An 18,933-nucleotide genomic window follows, 5' to 3' on the forward strand; every position below is an offset into this window, starting at 1 on the left:
TTCATTTAATTTTTATGTTGCTTAGTAAAAAATAATAATAAATATTATGCGAATAATGTAAAAACATACAATTGTTTGTTGTTAGAGCACTATATTTGGGAACTCAATATTATAAGTATTACTTTTAGTATTTAGTTAGTATTTTTTAGGCTTTATCATTTGAGCGCTTGAATTTAAATTTTTAAAGATATTTATTTTTTGAGTAAAACATTCCACAGTGAGACATAAATATATAATATAAATATACACATAAACATATTCAGTTGTACATATGCTTAAACTCTATTTAAGATTAAGTCGCTAAATGCTGTCTCTTAGATTAACATACAACATTTATAATTACTATTAGCTTAGACTTTACGCTGTCTACAATTAAAACGCCACTAAGTAGCATAACTTAAGCTTAAACTATGAGCTAGTACCTTCGCTCCTCTTTCTCGTTGACAACTGCAAGCGGCTGATAGCTGGGATTGGAGAAGGCATCTGTGCCGCTGCCGGCAGCAGCGGATTTATTGACAAGATTCTTGCGCGGCGGCTTTACATTTACATAATTCTCGCCGTTGCTGTTGCTGCCATTGAGCGCCGTCTCAATGTGATGTCGCGGTGACGGCGTCGGCGCTGCATAAGCCTTACTGGAGGCTGCCGGATAGCGACGCACTTGCTCTGGACTATCTGTGTACGCTCTGTGTAGCATAGGTATTTCCTCGGGCGCTTGATCTGCTGCATCGACAGTGGGCATACCATTCTTTTTGCGCAGCGGCTTATGTATGCTGCTGTTGTCCATATTGTTGGCGAGCGTGGGTGAGTGTTGACCTGAAATGTTATCTGGGAAGGTGAATGAGGTTTCGCTCGTTTCTATGGCTGGTAAATCCGCAAACTCGTTGCTTTGTATGGGGGCTCGCGGTGAAAAGATGGCGGTGCTGTTCTCAGTATTCATTTGCAGGTAATCATCCGATGATTCGTCGATACCTGCATGAGTTGCGGTTAGTGTGAGATGGCGAAAAGGTGTGCAGTGTATGTGTGTGTGTGTGTGTGTGTGTGTGCGAGTGTTAGTTACCACATCCGAAATCCGTCAATGCTATAAAATACTTACGTATATCAGGCACAATGTGTCCGTTGACATAACGTGGTGCTGGCGGCGCAAATTCATCTGGCGAGCCCATCATCGACAGATAATCTGTCGGATTATTCTTCATATTTTCCGTATTGGAGCGCATATAAGGATCATTCAGATCCAAGTAGTGCTAAAGAAAGCAAGCTATTAATTTGCATTTCAATTATTATTGCTGCTTCACTTACGTTGGCTACATCCTCGCCCAGCATGTTGGCAAAGCGACGCTCCAGCACATTGAACAAAGGTCTGCTATCCGGACTGCAATGTGAATAACAAAATGCTGAGCCAACTAGTCGGGCATTTAATTTGTTAGCACTTACCTCTTGCGCCAGCATTCCAGCATAATTTCGTAGATTTCTTGATTGGCATATGGCGGCTTCTCCATGCGATAGCCATCGTTTAGCTTGTTAAACAGTTCCTGATTGGGATCAATGCCTGGATACGGCACCTTGGCCAGCGAGAACAGCTCCCAGAGCACAATGCCAAACGACCAGACATCGCTATAAGTGCTAAACACATGATCGCTAAGCGATTCCAGCGCCAACCACTTGATGGGCAACTTGCCGCTTTCAGACTTTTTGTAGTTATCGCCGCGGTACATGGAACGCGCCAGGCCAAAGTCACAGATCTTGACCACATTGCCCTCACAGAGCAAAATATTGCGAGCAGCAAGATCACCGTGTAATACCTTCTTCGAGGATAGATAATCCATGCCGCGTGCCACCTGGAAAGCCCAGCTGACCAAATCGTTGGTGGTCACGGACATGGCCTCTGTGGAGTCGGTTCTGTAGTTGGAGCGCCAAGCTGGCTGCACTGAGTTGTTGGACATGATGAGCTGATCATCTAAAAAAAAAAAAATAAAAAGGAATTAAATAAAGCAAATGAATGCAGCTTGTTGACAAGCTTACCCTCTGGCACTGTCGTCATCACTGTGGCTTCTGTGGCGCAGGTGTCCACTTGATGATCATAGGTGCTGCCACCAGTTACAGTGCGTCCGGCGCGTGTGCCCGCGCGTGGATCATTGTCGGAGTTTCTGCGATGAGTGTGCGTATAGTTGTTGTTTACGGAGTTCATGTGATTGATATACGGATGGTTGGGATAACCAACATTAGCATACTTCAAGCCACCACCAACACCAATACCAACACCAAAGTCACTGCTTGCACACACGTTTTAATTGTTAGGGGTGGGAGCACATTGACACATGGACACATAGAGCAAGTTAAGAGCAGTGCAGGTGAGAGAGCATAATATGTATATAGCATAACCACAAGGCAACGTGTGTGTGTGTGTTTAGTTTGATTTAGTTTTAGTTTAGTTAGTTGGCATTACGGCAGACGTTAGTTAGTGTTAGTTGGTTAGCATTAGACAGGAAGAACAGATTTAGTTAAGATTAGTTACAGACGATAGCTGGGATTATATCAAGAGCGTAATCAGTAGGCTTAAGGAGTAATTAGTTATAAGTTACACTGACTACAGCTCTTGCTTTAGCTACTATGTTTAGCTTCTTACCGATGCAGATCATAGTTGTCCGAGATGCGTTGCGTCATAATACTTGGATCAATTTTATCCGTCAGCGGATTAATCTGATTAATGAAACACTTGCGATTGCGCAGCAAAAAGTTTTGTACATTGCCAAAGCGACAATATTCCACAATGACCATCAATTCACCTGTGTATAAAATTAATTAGTAACTAAGCCTTTGCTATAAATGTAAAGCTTACGTTTGCCAATATTCTTGGTTACTGCACCCAGCAGATTGACCACATTCAAATGCTGACCCAAATGCACCATAATCTTGAGCTCAGAGACCAAGGCACGCACCACTTCCGCATCTGCAGTGCGCTTAACCATTTTGACAGCCACCGTGGACACGGGCTCATCGTTGCGTATGCCTTGTGCCTCGCCCTTGAGCACGACACCAAAAGCGCCCGCACCCAGCTGCTTGCCCAGCTTAAGTTTATCGCGTGGAAATTCAAAATTACGATCGTAGGGCAACAGTTCCGCTTGCTCGTCCAGTGAGAGCGCTGGATTTATATGCTCCACAGCGCCTTCCTCAAAGTTAGCCAAGCCGGCAGCCTTCAGGGCCAAGTGACGCTTGCGCTCCTGGCGATAACGCACGGCAAGGAAAGCACAAAGTGCCAGCAGTAGCAAGAAGAAGATAACCACAAACATTATCCATATTTTGCTTATGCTGGGCAGATCTGTAATAAAGTTTGGAATATTATTTTGTAATATATATAGCTTAAGCTATGCCTAGCTTACTTGCAATAACCACAGTAACGGAATTTTCAATGCTGCCCAAGCGATTCTCCACAACACATCTGTAGATGCCATCGTCATTGGGATACAAATGCGGTATGCGCAGTTTGGTGTGATCCTCCAGCAGCTGCGTGTGATTCGTTTCGCTGATTGGCACGCCATTACGATACCAATGCACCTTGGCCTGAGGCACTGCCTCTGCTTTGCACTCTAGTATAAGCGATTCGGTTAGATTGCGTTCCAGCTTGGACTTGGCATCCAAATTGGTATAAGTCCAGTGCGGCGCTTTGGTGTCATGCACATAGACATCTATTTCGCGACTGTCGTATTTATCCGACGGATGTATATAGTGAGCACGACACTCGTAGGTGGCGCGATCCTCATCGCCAATGGCCAGAAATTTAAGCGTGCGCATATACGAATACGCTGTGTGATGAGATTCCAGCTTGATATCTGTAACAGAAATTTAAGCAAAATGTATATCGATATCGATAGTCAGCTTTACTCACTGTCGCTCTCGCTGAGCAGTTCGCCATTCCGATACCAATCCAAGTTGCCATCATAATGATAAGCCAGGGCTGCACAAGTAAAGTTCTCCTCATCGCCATTTGCAATCTTGCGATTTGCATCCAGTCCTGATATAGCCATATCCTCCGCTATATCACCCAGCAGCACATGCCCCTTGGTCTGCGAAGTGCGCAGCTTGCCGTCGACAAGATTTTGCGCCACGCAGAGAAGAATGCCAGGCTCCGTGGGCGTAAAGATGGCCTCATGTATAAACTCAATGGGCGATGCACCAGGACGTGAACTGGTTCTGAACTGTAGGTGCGTATAATTGTTAGTATTTATATTTAAAAAAAAAAACCAAAATATAACGACTAACTACTGAAATCTACAAATGAAGTACCTGATATAGTTCCTGAATGTCTGGCGACTAGAGACGAGTAGCGCATTAAGTGCAGCGTAAACAAATACAAAAATATATATTTTTAATTAATATCAATTCGATAGAAAAAATTGTTGCGTTAGTGGATTTGTGTTTACTAAGAAATTAGTATTGAACTGAATTTACAATCTTGTTATTGTTATGGTTAAAGGCTGGTCTAATTTTTCTTATTTGGTTAGCGACTACATAAAATACAAAAAGTGTTCAGGTTTGTGTGTTTCAGTGTTGGTTAGCTACATCATAGGTTAGTGCTTTAACTATGGGATACTTACGCTAAAGTTCTGTGAGGCCTTTTCGCATGTGGGCCAGCGTGGCTGAAGACTGCAAGGTTTGAATAGGAACGTCACCACAGCTGTGGGATAGGATTTAACAGAGCAATTGAGATGCGCCTCACTGCCAGCCACGACATAAATATCGCCCATGCTGAGCACCGGTCCCGACATGACGCTAACATTGAATTCGAGTTGTTTGTGCTCCTTGCCATTGGTGCCCTTGAGTATATAGATGCCGCTGTCATCCAGCTGCGCATTAAGCAGCTTCAATGTGGTGCTGGACTCCGTTGAGAGTATGCTAAAGTTGGGTTCGGTCTCCCAGACTTCCTTGCCGCTGGGCTTGTACCATTTGAAAGTGGCTGGGGGAAAGCCTTCAAAGTTGGCCGTCATTTGTATGCTACGATTGGCATGTTCCTGCACCTGCGAGTGGTTCGAGGGCTCCCAGACATTCAAGTAGCTGGAGTTGCGCTCTGCAAACAAGAGGGAGATTAGTAAGGAGATCTTTTGTTTGAGTAGCAGTTAAACTTACTCATGATATGCATTCTATAGGATGAGTATTCGGTAACGCCAAAGCCGCCATTGACAATGCATTTGTAGCTGCCTTTGTCCGTCAATTTGGCATTCTTGACCGTAAGTGAGCTGCGACCTATTTTATGCGTAGTATACTCTTGCTCAAACTTGGCCTCCGTAAAGTTGATGCGACTCTGTTTAAGATAGTTTATATATAAGTAGTTTCGATTAGTTCAAGTTAGCGACTTACCTGTTCAACAGCTGATGGTGGATCCCATTTCATTCTATAGTTAACTCCATGCGGCGTGGAGAGTTCACAGTTCAGCGTAAAGGATTCACCCTCGTAGACATAATGCTTGGATGTGGAATTGATGCCAGGCTTATCGAGGCGATTGTTCGCTTCTGTTTAAATTAATTATATTAGTTACGTTGCATACCGCATTTATTTAATGATGAAAGCATTTTTACAGCCACATGCGTCAGTTAGTTTGGTTTATGGGTAGATTAGTTCAAGACGGGATTTCACAACATTGACTACTTTATGATTAGTAAATTACTTTTGAGCTTAGTTAACATACCAACTAAAAAAACTAAAACAGTCCATTAGCCAAACGAAATTAGAGCTTAAAAGTAAAAAATAAAATATAAACCAAGCAAAACAAACGACAGAAGACAAGCAACACATAAAAGTAAAAGTTTCCGGGGGTGCAACATTGATTGGGGGAACAACAACCACAACACTTACGCCCTGTTGGTCCCCTCGAGGGTGAGGGTGAGGGTGGCAGCCACGGCGCCAATTTCGCTGTGCTACGCTTAAGACGACGCGACGGCAATGTGGACAACGCATATGTGTTATCAATAGGATCTTCATAATCAAGAGGATCATCAACATGCCCGGCACCAAGTTTACGTGCAAAGTTAGTAACATTGTTGGATTCATCATTTTGGATGAACCTAACGTGCATTTGATTGTTAGTCAGCTCAGCCTGCACCAATTGCTTTGTAGCATTGTCCAATCCAAAGGCTGGGAAATTTTTGTCTTGTTAGTAAATAGAGGGGGAAGAGGATGTAGAAATTCGACAATGTTAGCACACATAACCTCACATTTAAATACAGTGGTATGCTTTGTTTGTGTTTTGTTCTCAACTGTACCGTATGGCGTCTTTTACTGAAGCGAGTGTAATTGATTTGGATTTATATATAGAATGTGCAAAGTGAATGCTCGCAAATAAAAATTGGAAGCTCTAATCGTAGTAAATAGTAAATTTTGGAGTTTCGAGCAAGGATTTTGAGGTTATCCAATTGAAGAAGATTTTTATAATAGAATATATTGGCATATCTAATAAAACGACAAAAACATTTAATTTGCGAACATTCACTGTACATATGTGTGTGTGTGTGTGTGCATGTGTATGTGTGTATGTGATTTATACTACGTAGAGCCATGGCCATAGTTTTGAGTCCATAAACCGCTTCAAATTGTTGTTTGATAGATAGATTTTGTTGTTGGTTTCAAGAAAATATAGTTTAAAGCAAAATATTTACGACACATATGGACGGAAATCACAAATCACAAACTTTGGGGTGCAAAAACTCACTATCAATATGACCGTTACCAATAAAGCGCACTTCAAAGAATGTCTCTTCGTCCTCATGCTCCGGCGATGGATATTTCGGCACACAATAATATTCACCCTGATCGGTGATGCTGTTTATTTTGATAAGAAAGCCACGTTGAGGAGAGTAGGGTGTGCTTTCGCTGGAAAACGTCTAGGGGACAACGCGAAAAACACTTTTAGTTAACAAGTCAAGCGGATTTGAAAGCATGTGGTGGATGCAAAGGCAGCGAATTGGGTAATGACAAGACTTTCTTTCTTTCATTGCTTTTCTTTTTGAACGACTAGCTGGACTTGTGATACGCTTAATATATAAAACTACTATATGTAATGAATATATGTATATATATATACAGCTTAAGTTGAATAGTTTGTAGTTCAGTTCGAAACATACGTGCATATATAATATCGAGAGCTTGTACATCTTTCTCTGTCTGACACTTCCAATCGTTGGGTGTCTTGTCGATAATATAAAGTATGAAACCGATTTTCGAATCATACAGCACCGTACGATTGTAGAAGCTATGATGGCTCTCATGAGCAGTTTTCGAATATATTTTACCTTGCTGCGCGTTCAGAAGAAAGATAGTAAAGTCATCGTGTGTGCACATGAAGCAGAAGCAGAGCAAAGCAGCTAAAGTTGCAACTTACCTCGCCATTGAATGAGAGCAGCACCTCCGTATCGGGCATTGCGGGCTTGCAGGGAATGATTACCTCGCTGAACTGCTTGGCACTGATAATGGGCTCGATGTTCACCAGCAGATTTTGGGTATCATTAACATAAACATAAATGGACGTAGCCTCGTCCGCATTGCCCAGCTCCACCAGTCCGGCCTCCGACCAGTCATCGCCAATGGGCTTCTGATCCTCTTTGATGCAGTAGTAAGCGCCCACATTGTGCACAGACACTAGCCGCATATTGAGTTTCATGCCATACGGACGCAGCGGATCGGCTACGTTGTTGAAGGCTTCTCCCAGCTGCTCACCACTGACGCTATGCCACCAAACGATGGGCTCAGGTGCTTCACATTGCAAACTATAACTGGTATTCACTTGCAGTATCAGCGACTCCTTGCAAGGCGTTATCAGAGGCTGTCCATCTTCACCACCACAATTTACATTATCTTCGAAATCGATTTGAGGCACTGGCGCTGCAAGCAAACAAATTTGTTAGCTACATAAATAGGCAATTCCCTAATTAGGCATAATTTAGATTTGATGCCCTGGGGGAAAACGCATACAAAACGGAAGTGTGTGACGCAAATGCGGCATACAGTAGAAATTCGAAATGTTGCAACTAAAATTCGAATTCGAATTTCAAAATATGCTAAAAATAAAAGGCTAAATTATTGAAACTATTAAATTATAAAATTTTAAAAACCAAATGGCATTGATAAAATACAACTGCTCAATGAAAGTTTTCGAAACGCACTGTTTACTTCAAATATAAGTTATGAGCAATTCATTCATATTTTGTTCAATTTATGCACATTGTTTATCATTGGCGCTAACGTAATGCTGCTAAGTGGATTTAAATTAATTGCACTTGTGGCCAATGGGCGCCTTTAACTAAATAAGCATTGATAGCATTGCTGCCAGTCCAGTTGGACGCTGTTATTGGAGCAGGCTATGGAGCTATGGAGACTGGGGGTTAATTGTTTGTTTACTTGCCGATAACGACAATCTACAAATAGTATATATACATATATAATATATATGTATGTGTAGCGCACTAAATAATAAATTTGTGACATTAATGTGAGTGTTAGAGAGCAACTTATTGTGGCTTATGCCGAATTATAATTGTTTTTTGTTATATTTATTATCAAGTGTACGAAGTTCAGTTTGCTGTCTAGCGTTTCACTTAAGGCAGACGAAGCATCCAGTCGCTCTCTCTCTCTATATAGCATATATAATGTAGATTGGAAGATATGGCGATTGGTTGTGTGGGCTATAAATTAAATGCGTGCTGCTGTCTGTGCGTTTGACAGTTTCAATACATAAATACTCATATAGCAGCGTCTATATATTCAAATCGCGCTAATTGAAACTGAGCTATAAAACAATTCATGGTCATAATTATTCAACTAAAATATATATATATATATAATATATATGCAATTGCAGCATTTCCTTTTATACATTTAAGAAAACTTGTTATCAATTCGCAGAAATTGTTTTTGTTGCTCGCCTTATCGACAGAAATATGTTCAACAGCATGTAAATAATATTTTATATATATATACTTATATCTGCTGCATTAATAAAAACCGTTACTTACTTGCCACAGCGAGCTGCCAAATTGAGATCCAAGTTAAGCACAAATATAACAATTTATGCATTTTTATTGTAATTTGTTATTTGTTCTTGGGCTGCGTAAATGTTGTAAACTTAAACTGCCATTGCTTCAATATTAAGTAGACACTGCAAGTAAATAATTTATGTTTATTAATAAACGAATTTAATACTTAAACTATATTTTATACAAGTGCGCACTATAATCTTACAAAAGCAACTGAATGCTCGTCGCTCGGACAGCAACTTATCACAACTTGGAATAGTTTGTTATTATTTTGTTATACGCTGTAAATTATAAATGCAGCAACATAGCTGTAGATAAAACTAAAAATAGCTTGTCACAACTTTTGGTTGCTTAATTATGTTTCTTTAGCTTTTTTGTAAGCGCATTTTGTCGTCGCATTTCGCTGTTGATAAAAAAGAAAATAATTTCCATAGCTCGTATCATTTCTTTATTTATCAAAAAATTTAATACGTATGCGCATAAACAACAACAACAAATGGCTGCGTTGACAACAAGCCGACGGCAACATTGCGCATACGCACAGTGTGGCAAAGCTATTTAAAGATTAATGCAGTTAATCATGCACATCCGTTGCATACACAAAAATTCAAGGCATTTAATTGTTATAAATGAATGCCCAGCAGCAACAGGTCAGCAACTAAATATAGTATATATATTAAGCTATAAAGCGCGACAGAGAGTGGGCGTGGGTGTGGGCGTGGGTCTGCGCACACATGCGGCGCATTAAATGACAACGCGACATGCACAATTAAAACAAGTCGAAATTAGTACAACAATAAGCTAACATTTTTATGTGCCACTTGCAGCTCAGGCACATAAAAATAAATATTAAGTATACGTATGCGGGCTAATCCTGGCTACCAAGCTACAGCTTGGCAATTAGCCGCGTTGACAACAAGTGTGTTGAGGTTATAAAACCTTTGACACACACACACACCCTCAACTACAGTCCGACGTCATTACAAACGTAACCGGAGCAAGCCTAACTGGCTTCACTGCCTAATTGCCTTTACCACCATTCATCTTTGTCAGCAGTAGTCCTGCTAGGACTAAGCATGAGCTACGCCTGATAAGCAGTTAGCTGCTATCAGCTAATTGAAAGTGATCTCACCTCAGCTGGACATAAAAGCAAAAGCACTTATGCTGCTCTCTGGCTAAATGGCCATTGCAAATATTGACAGCCAGCAGTTAAAGCTAATCGACTGCCCCAGCCAAAGCCGTAGACGTAGCCGTAGCATGATGAGGCACTAACTGTTGCATTGCGGATTAAGCGCAAGACTGAGACTCTTGACTGCATGTGCAGTTGCGCTATAAAAAGTTAAGTCTATGTTTGCTTATTGAGACAGCTGGCAGTAGCTGAAGCTGGGCAGATAGAAACTGCATTAAATTACAAGATAAGCGGATTATTCGACTTAGACGAAAAACTAGACAATACATAATAAATACAGCTGCTTAAATATTCATTATTATCTAAGCCTTAGATATGTAATTCGCATAGGAATTTAATTTCAGTTGTTAAAATAATTATAAATATATTGTACGAGTCGAAAGGCTCCAGCAGCTGCTGCTTGTTTAATTAAGTATTTAATACTAGATTTAATATGAATATATAATAATAAAATATATAATATGATAAAATTATTATGAATGTAATATGATAATATATATTTTAATAATAATTATAATACAAAATTCTCCAAATTCGTACAGCTTTTGTATCTCTTGCTAAAATGACACTAAAATAATTCAAATAAATATTTAAAGAAAATTAATTTATAGCATTTTCTACACTAATTAATATACCCTTTGCATATTTTACTTATAGCGTATTTACTTGCTTGCTTATATATAGAAAACCAAAACCGCTTGTATCATTTTCATTTTCAATTGCAGTCAGTAGCTGTTTGGGTTGAAATGTGTCTGGCAACATGTTGCATGGACTTTGAGACACTGGGGAACTGCCTCAATGCTGTTCGCTGTCTTTTGTTGTTGCCACGGCTGTGTTGCCTTAGCGACACGCCCACTTTTGCTGCATTATTCAAGGGCGCTGCATTGGCAGTCGTGATTGCTATTTTTAGCTGACTGCCCCCTGATCTGCGCCTTGCTGACTTGACCAGTTGCGCCTAATTGCTGCTTGCAACTTATTCCTGTCTGCAGGCTGAGCAGCTACACAATTGTTTTTTATGCAATTAGCACGCAGGCTGAGCTTAGCGCTTAGACCTTGAGCTACAGCCAATGAGTCAATTCAACTCAACAGTTGGATCATTTTTCTTTATATAAATTACAGCGCAAACAAAAGTTTATTTAGTAGTGTAAATATATAAATGTGTGTATGTTGCTTGTTTATTGCCCAAAGTGACGTCATCGTTGAGCGACTACGCTCGAGTGCACGCGCTGGCTTCAGTTGTGCTGTAGTTAAAGCGGCCTACCAAACGTCCACACACATTATATAATGTTGTCTCACATATAAATCTGTTTACATCGAAATGACAATATTTGCGTATTAATTGAAACGCGACCCACTGAAGCGTCCACACAATTTGTTTAAAGAGCGTGTCCCATAGTCGAAGCGCTTGCATTTATATTGGAACAGCTGGCAAAGCTTTGCCATTGGCATTCCATAGTTTAGTTTTAATTGAAAGTAATCGAAATTAATTGGAAATTTGTCGCCTTAGACTAAAAGAAAATATGTGTGCTATCAATCAAAGCGCTTTGTATTTATTCTAGCGAATTGTTGCTATTGATTTTCTCTTACTCTAACTTTTAATTTTAATTGTATTTATCTGTAGCTGTCTGCAGCATTAAAATCAATTAAGCTGCCATTAATTACATTTCATTTAAATGCGCGTCATAATTTTAATTCACAGCTCATCAATATGTGTGCAAGCTTTCAATTTAATTTTATATAAACAACTTGAAATTTATTTTACGCAATTAATTAATATTTTCATCAATTTATTTTGAGCAGCTGCAAATTTCATTGTGGTCGGTCTAGTCTAAATTGATTATAGCCATTCAAGTTTACTTATTTCTTTTCTATATAGCAAATTGTTATTTTTAAACATTTGTATATATTTTCGAACATATATATTTAGCTGCCTGTCTGCATACGCAACAAAGTGTATCAACTAGTTGACTGCGCCCATCTCTCACGCCTGCCTGTCTAAATATTTCAGTTCGTTGCGCTTCTATCAACGCTCTGGAATTTGCTAAATATATTTATTTATGGCCACAAACTTTGGACACTTTTGACGCTCACTGCTTGCGGCAAACAACAAACTAAAGTTGCGGTCGTTATTTGGCCAATAAATGGGCAAGCTTCCAGCCAAAAAGCGTTGCATGTGCAACAAATTTTTGCTTTGCTTTGCTTTGCTTGCTGCTGCTGCTCACGTTTTAATTTGTTGCCTACCACCCACTCCACCCACCTGGGCTGTGTGTCAAGCGTACGTGCCACAGTTGAAATTGTTTTCTTTGCACAAATTGAATTTTCCACTTTCTGTGTGTTTATGGCTGCAATTTCAGTTGCTGAGTGTCGCAATCGCTTTTATTTCTTTGCCAGCTGGAGATCTATTGCATTTACCTTTGACCTTAGCATAGAGTGCGAAAGTCAAGTGTTTTGCATTTTTTGCATTGCGGCTAACAACTTAATTGCAAAATGTATTAAATTGCTGGCGCAGCGCCAAATCAGTTTAAATAAGCAAAATACCAAACGAAGTTGTAATACGCTGAAAATTTTATTTATTTAATTGGCAATTTAATTTTAATTTGTTCAACATTAAAGTTTGCACATTTGCATAAAATACATTATTATATATTTTATAAATTAAATTCAATCGTTAAATTCAAAATAGGCGAGCATACACTTTATTTAAAGTGTGCACTGCATGTTGCAACTAAAATTTTTGGAAGAAGCGCACTCAACGTAGCTGCAGCAGATTTGGCGTAGGCAACTACAAGTTGCTCATTAAAAATTTAAAATAAACAGCGCACGCTTGTAAATTATATTTAAATATTTTCGTGCACACAATTTTGCAATTTGGGGCATGCGTTTTGCTTTAGGCTGTAAGCGAATTTGTTTCTTGTTTATAGATTGACAGCTGAAGTCGTGGGCGTGTCTCAACTATAAAACGCATAAATCATAGTTGGCAATTGTCAATTGTTTGTTTGTGTGTTGAGCATATCAATGAACTAAATCAGCAATTTCAGCGTGTGGGTGGTCAAACTACAAATTTATTGTACAGTTAGCTATGCATATAGTTTATATATGTTTGTAGGCCTGACGCCTTTCGCGTGTCTGCCAAAAAATTAGTTAAGCGCCTCAAATTTGCCTAATGTTCTACTATTTAATTCATTAGTCTGCTGTCGCTATGTGGGCGTAGGCGTTGGGCTGGGCGTGGCAAATTAGTTAGCAACGTGCATGCTCATTAAAAATACACTGCTAAGTTTTTCACTCTTTAACAAACTTTTTAATAGCTCGCAGTTTTTGTTACTTTTTTTATTTGGCCGTAGACGTCAAAATTTTGCTTTGATATTATCTTAACTGTAGTGAAAGTTAAGCTGGCGCAAAAGCTTTAAAGAAATTGATTTATATTTTGAGCTGCAATTGAAGCTGGCTTAGGCTTTTGTGCTTAAACTTTTGTTATCTAACATAAATCAATAATTTTCTGTAACAATAAGCTGGCTAAACTGTTTTGCTTGTACCTTGGTCTAGTTGCATGCAAAATGCATAAATCAAAAATTTACTAGCAGCTTTATTATGCGAATATCTTAAAGTCTGAGAGCTGCGCAAGTCCAACATAAATTTTTAACTTACTCAAGTGCTCAGGAAATTCAAAAATAAATTATAAACAAATTAAAGTTGCGCGCAACCAACTTTTATATACAGACAGACAGACGACTCAGTTTGTCTTGCTGATCAACTTTATATATACTTTGTGCGGACCACATGTTACCCATTTTCCATGTCAAAGTGTATAAAACTGCAAATTTGTTGTGAAATTTCAATGACTTATTAAGATTAAAATATAATATAGATTTCTGAGAATAGCCTTTTATAATAAAATATGTAGTGTATAAAAAATGACTAACATAGGCTTAAAAATAAATAAACAATTGCGGTGCTAATTTTACATTTTTATTTATTTGCTATTTATATGAATTTTTGCAAGTGTATTGAATTTTCTAGCAAAGTTTTTCCAGTTAACTTTTGTTGACATTTTTGGGTTTGACTTTCTTTGGCTGCCAGCCGAAAATTAAATTAAATGTTGCTGTTGTTAATTAATCATGCGCAATCAACAATTGTTGCATTGAATTTAAAGAGTTAACAGCAGCAATGTCAAACTTCAATTAATTGTGATATACGGCCAATTGGGCTAACTGGGCGTGGGCCCAACAACGTTGACATATTTCATTTGGCTAACAAGTGCAACTCCCGCTGGCAACCTACACAACAGCAACAGCCACAGTGACAGCAGCAGCAGCAGCAGCGAGTTGCTTGTGCAATTTATCAGATTCTGTTGCCCACGGGCTGTGAAAAAAAGGGGGTGGCTGCAACTAGTCTAATGCATTTTTGAAGTGCAAACGTTGTGCCAACAACAACAACAACAACAACAACAAGCGATTTGCTTATCTACAAGACAGTTGCATAAACAAAAAAACAATCGCAAGCGCGCAAGCTGAAAAACAAACTTTGGATTTGATAAATTTGCAAGAATAATAAACGCGACAGCAGCAACAGCAGCCAACGCCGCTAACAGATAAAGGCCGACATCTACATAGACTTTATATATATATTATATATGCGCCTGTATAATCGTTGAGCCTTTTGTTGCTGCTGCTTTTTTTTTTTGGGCTGCGGGCGCGTTTAAGATACTGTATCTGTTAGATACACGGGCGGGCGGGCAGCAGCGTTTATCAGCGTTTTGCAACTTTATGTTGCTTATCTTAACAATTTGCTTAGATACAGCGCTAACGTTTTACATAATTACAACGAAAGTTAAGACAATTCAGTTGAATTAAAAGTGAAAACAACATTAAACATTAGAGCAACTTTTGCTATGAGTCAGTGACGCTGGGAAAATTTCGCTCACTTGGCTTAGATTGGCAAAAATTAAATTGCAAAGACTCTTGTTTATTGTTAGTCACATTTGTTTAATGACCTGCTTAACTCACACAACATTTTATTAACAACAATTCACTTGGCAGCCTGCCCGTTTGTCAAATTTGTTGATTTGTTGCGTGCGCCTTGTTAACAAACACAATAAACAAATTATAAATTTATAGCTAAAGATTTTTAAAATTTATATTAAGTGCATTACTTGACCCTGGCATCAATGCAGCAATACTTGAGAAACAAGCAAATAAATAAACTTTAACATTACATTAAGCATTTAAACAATTTCCATATGCAGCTGCATTTTTCTTTTTATACAATTTTTGGCGCTTATTTGGGTCAAACCCAAAACAAAAAATATACAGTCATGACTGCAAAACGGAAGTAAACAAATCTATGTGGGGGAGGCAGCAACAAATGAGATTAAGATTTTTATTGTTTGCGTGCCTTACGCTCGTTATAAATTGCGCAAAGTTTATTGTGAAGAGGAAAGCTGCACAACTTCTAAATAAACATAATGAATGACGCTGCGCTTAGGTGAAAGCCAAGGCTTAAACTCAGTTGAGTTATGGGCCAAGAAAAACCTAAACACAGCTGGACACACAGGCAACTGCAACTGCTGCACTTGGTCTAGAGCTTAACGGTAAATGCTGCAGAGTTGTCAAAAAAAAAAAGACAAAATAAAGAATGTAGTTTGTGCTACGTGCCACACAATGTTGCATGTTGTTGTGCTAATAAATGCCAGATTTGTTATTGTGAAAGTGGCAAGTGGCAACAATTTGACGCATTGTTGAGTTAAGTTGCAAGAAGTTTCTATTGATTTTCGAGCTAAGCAAAGCAGTTAACAAAGCATTTGACTGGGGGCAAGTTGCAGCTGTCTTGACTTAAGCTCGAGTGCGTGGGCGCATTTCCTGGTGACCGCGTACGTAAATTTGTGTGGCATGCACCCAGCGGCGCTTGCCACATGGCTGAGTGATTGATGCTTCTGGCAGGCAACAATTAACAGCAACAGATCTCGAGTGCTGCTGCATTTAATAAACAAATTGAAGCACAGCGTGCAATTTGCAGCAGTTGACCCAATTTGAAAGACCTTTGATTCATGCCAGCAAATAAAATATTATATCGAATGCGCTGTTTTGAGTCATTTATGGATTGGTCTGTGTATTTCTTTTAACATGAGCTAATGAACTTTCTGTTAACATATTGTTGTTGTTGTCTCCCTTTTGATGCAAACCGGTTCTCGAAAGTTGTTGCCCAAAATACAAACTTGAGCAAGAACAAAAGGTAAGCAGTAAGAATTGCAGTTGCCAAAAACAATTGTAATTTCTATATTGAACTTGAGCTGCAGCTTGATGATTAAGAGATAGTCATAGTTCAGCTCTCTACACAGTTAACAACAATATTAACCGCAATATTTAACAACAACATTAGCAAACAAACGTCAGCGATTTGTAGTCACGTCAGCGATGAATCACGGCCTGTTTACCTGTGGCCGTGTTTCTTTGGAATGCTCCGAATGTCGTTGCCGTTTACGGCTCTTTGTAGGCTCTCTTTAAAACACGCACGCACACACAGTCACACGTTTTACAATACTTATCAATGAAATATCATATTTGATAACAATACACTCCAAACTGTGTGAGCGAGCGCGCTGCAGCAGCAGCAGCAGAGAGAGAGGTCACTGATAAACTTGCCTACGCAACCCTGAGAGCACCAAAAAAAATAAAAAACGTATGCAAGCGACATTGATAGGCATCAATACATTCACACACACACAGCTACACCCTTATGTGCATTTGTATTGTGTTTGCATTCATTTGATATTTGTCTGTCTACTTTTGTCACCACCTGTAGCTCTTTTTAAGCGCTCGCTATCTCTCTCACACTCTCTTTATAAATTTGCACTTTGTCTAACAATTTAATGCCGCATATTCTATAACATATACATATATTATAAATTAATACATACGTATACGTGTGTGTGTGGGTTGATGTATATTATATTATTCTTATTGACTTGCTTGGCGCTTTTCGTTTTAGCACCTTTAATGTATTGGCACTTTTCGATAACTGGAAATTCTCATAAACTTTTTATATTTGCTTCGATATGCAATACGAGTAGCACTTTTGCTTAATGCTTACGGTTTCTACAATTTTCACTTCACTCTAAACAAATAAATTGCGTTGTCGTCAAGTTTGCACAGTTGTTTTTTGTTTTGCTTATGTTTCGTATTATTTATTATTGTATGTCAATAATTTATGCAAATTACGCGCGTGTTTGTTGCTTCTTAATTTTAGCTTTAAAATAAACTAAACAATAAGCTTACGTTAACGCTTTATATTATACGCGCTCTGGCTTTATGGCAAGTTTAAATAACACTTATGGCTTAACTAACAATTTTTGTAAGACTGCCGCGCACACGTCCGTTCGCGTCGAATTAAAATTTTAAAATGTTTGCGGTTAACCGCTTGACAAGCATCGCTAGTTAGCGGGTCACCGTTTGACGGCAACTACTGCATGCCGGCTAACCGGGCACCGCTAGTAGTGACTCTCAAACGTTTAACCGCTAAGTATCGATAAACAATATGGTCACACTGTAAAGTATATTTAAGGCGCCAACAATTTGAATTATATAATAAACAGCATACAGCGCATTTCAGTACATAATCGTTTGTCATGAGTACAATGAAAAACAGTTATTTCAGCAAGCCTGTTAATTATACTTTGAGCCAAATCTAGCTTGCATGTTGCTCTACTTTTACTACTATTTGGAATTTTTTTACACCTTATCATGTAATCTGAAAACATGCAACAATTAAAAATGGTTGCCAATTAAAGTTAATATATAGCCAGATTTAATGAAAAATTAGACCGTCCAGTGAGCAGTGATCAGTGCTGCAATTGAGCTGAACGATCAGCGATTTCCATAGCCCAAATATAAGCTTAATGTGCAAATAATTACAATAGGTTCAATCAAAAGTTCTGTTTTTCAGCTGGTATAAATAGCAGTACAGTCTATAACTGACGTGTTCACATTCGTATTGTACGGGAATTGCGCTCAAAATGTTTTTCAAATTTTTTATATTTGTGATAAGTTGTATGGCCTTTGATGCGGCCTCCGCCTGCGTAAGTTTATAATAAATAAGATATGACAGTGCAGCTGATTTGTTGCTTACTTTGCTATGTGTAGAATGGTTACAAGGCAAAGCTGGTCAAAATGGAGAACTGTGCTGGCGATGATGCCATCATGAAGGTGGAGGATGGCTTCAGTGTAAAGCTGAACAAGAAGTGCGAGCTTATACCCACAGGCTGCATTTCCAACAAGGCGTTTGCCACAGCCGAGGCCAAGTTCAAGGTGCAAAAAGATGGTTTGGTAATGAAGGAGGGCAAAATGGATTTGTGCGCTGCTGCTGATCAAGCAACAACTGAGGCCAAGGATATGCTTAAGCTGTTCGGCGCTCCATCCAACTGTCCAGTGCCTGAAGAGAAGATTTGCGCCAATGATCATACCGTCGATTTGTCCAAATACAAAGCTATGCTGGGCATGGCACGTGGACATCTTATTGTGGATTGCGAAATTAAGCACGATACTGTAAGTGCAAGCAACTAAACTTAACAATTAATTTACTAATTTATTTATTTTTTCTAGGGCAAGTCCTGTTTCCATGCTGAAATTGAAATAACCAAGAACTAAACTATAATGCTGATCATTTAAGTATGCCCTACGGCATTTCAATATTATATTATGAGTCTTGCAAATATAGCTGTAAAATTTC

The 18,933-nt window shown here is 39.0% G+C and overlaps 2 protein-coding genes across 8 annotated transcripts; one reads left to right on the plus strand and one right to left on the minus strand.

Moving 5' to 3' along the window:
* Positions 1-217: 217 nt before the first annotated feature.
* Positions 218-17,575, minus strand: LOC108607968 (vascular endothelial growth factor receptor kdr-like). Of its 7 annotated transcripts, none has more exons than XM_017999098.1 (18): positions 17,484-17,574; positions 9,003-9,145; positions 7,373-7,872; positions 6,722-6,875; positions 5,851-6,144; positions 5,356-5,507; positions 5,125-5,299; positions 4,596-5,065; positions 4,285-4,311; positions 3,887-4,196; positions 3,381-3,830; positions 2,840-3,319; positions 2,627-2,786; positions 2,023-2,270; positions 1,435-1,957; positions 1,300-1,372; positions 1,094-1,244; positions 218-969 (listed from the first exon to the last, which is right to left on the minus strand). In XM_017999098.1, exons 2-18 carry the CDS (start codon positions 9,061-9,063, stop codon positions 416-418), a joined length of 4,782 nt encoding a protein of 1,593 aa, XP_017854587.1. In that variant the 5' UTR covers positions 9,064-9,145; positions 17,484-17,574; the 3' UTR covers positions 218-415. The 7 variants fall into 7 exon arrangements, with proteins under 7 accessions (XP_017854587.1, XP_017854590.1, XP_017854589.1 ...); XM_017999101.1 differs by having other exon boundaries at positions 416-813; positions 17,484-17,575; XM_017999100.1 differs by having other exon boundaries at positions 416-969; positions 2,023-2,147.
* A 524-nt stretch (positions 17,576-18,099) lies between these two features.
* Positions 18,100-18,897, plus strand: LOC108607975. The gene is made up of 3 exons (XM_017999128.1): positions 18,100-18,283; positions 18,348-18,749; positions 18,807-18,897. The coding sequence occupies exons 1-3, from the start codon at positions 18,221-18,223 to the stop codon at positions 18,849-18,851; spliced, it is 510 nt and encodes a 169-aa protein (XP_017854617.1). The 5' UTR covers positions 18,100-18,220; the 3' UTR covers positions 18,852-18,897.
* Positions 18,898-18,933: the final 36 nt, after the last annotated feature.

The sequence above is a fragment of the Drosophila busckii genome, chromosome 2L (genome assembly GCF_011750605.1).
Source record: "Drosophila busckii strain San Diego stock center, stock number 13000-0081.31 chromosome 2L, ASM1175060v1, whole genome shotgun sequence".
NCBI lineage: Eukaryota > Metazoa > Arthropoda > Insecta > Diptera > Drosophilidae > Drosophila > Drosophila busckii.

Excerpts from the sequence above, each read along its gene's own strand:
- LOC108607968 (XM_017999098.1), bottom strand. The coding sequence starts at position 9,063 with ATGCATAAATTGTTATATTTGTGCTTAACTTGGATCTCAATTTGGCAG. Across the intron at positions 4,312-4,595 it reads AGGCCTCACAGAACTTTAGC|TCGCCAGACATTCAGGAACT; the intron begins GTAAGTATCCCA and ends ACTCGTCTCTAG. Across the intron at positions 4,197-4,284 it reads ACATTCAGGAACTATATCAG|TTCAGAACCAGTTCACGTCC; the intron begins GTACTTCATTTG and ends ACGCACCTACAG.
- LOC108607975 (XM_017999128.1), top strand. The coding sequence starts at position 18,221 with ATGTTTTTCAAATTTTTTATATTTGTGATAAGTTGTATGGCCTTTGAT. Across the intron at positions 18,284-18,347 it reads TTGATGCGGCCTCCGCCTGC|AATGGTTACAAGGCAAAGCT; the intron begins GTAAGTTTATAA and ends TGCTATGTGTAG. Across the intron at positions 18,750-18,806 it reads GCGAAATTAAGCACGATACT|GGCAAGTCCTGTTTCCATGC; the intron begins GTAAGTGCAAGC and ends TATTTTTTCTAG.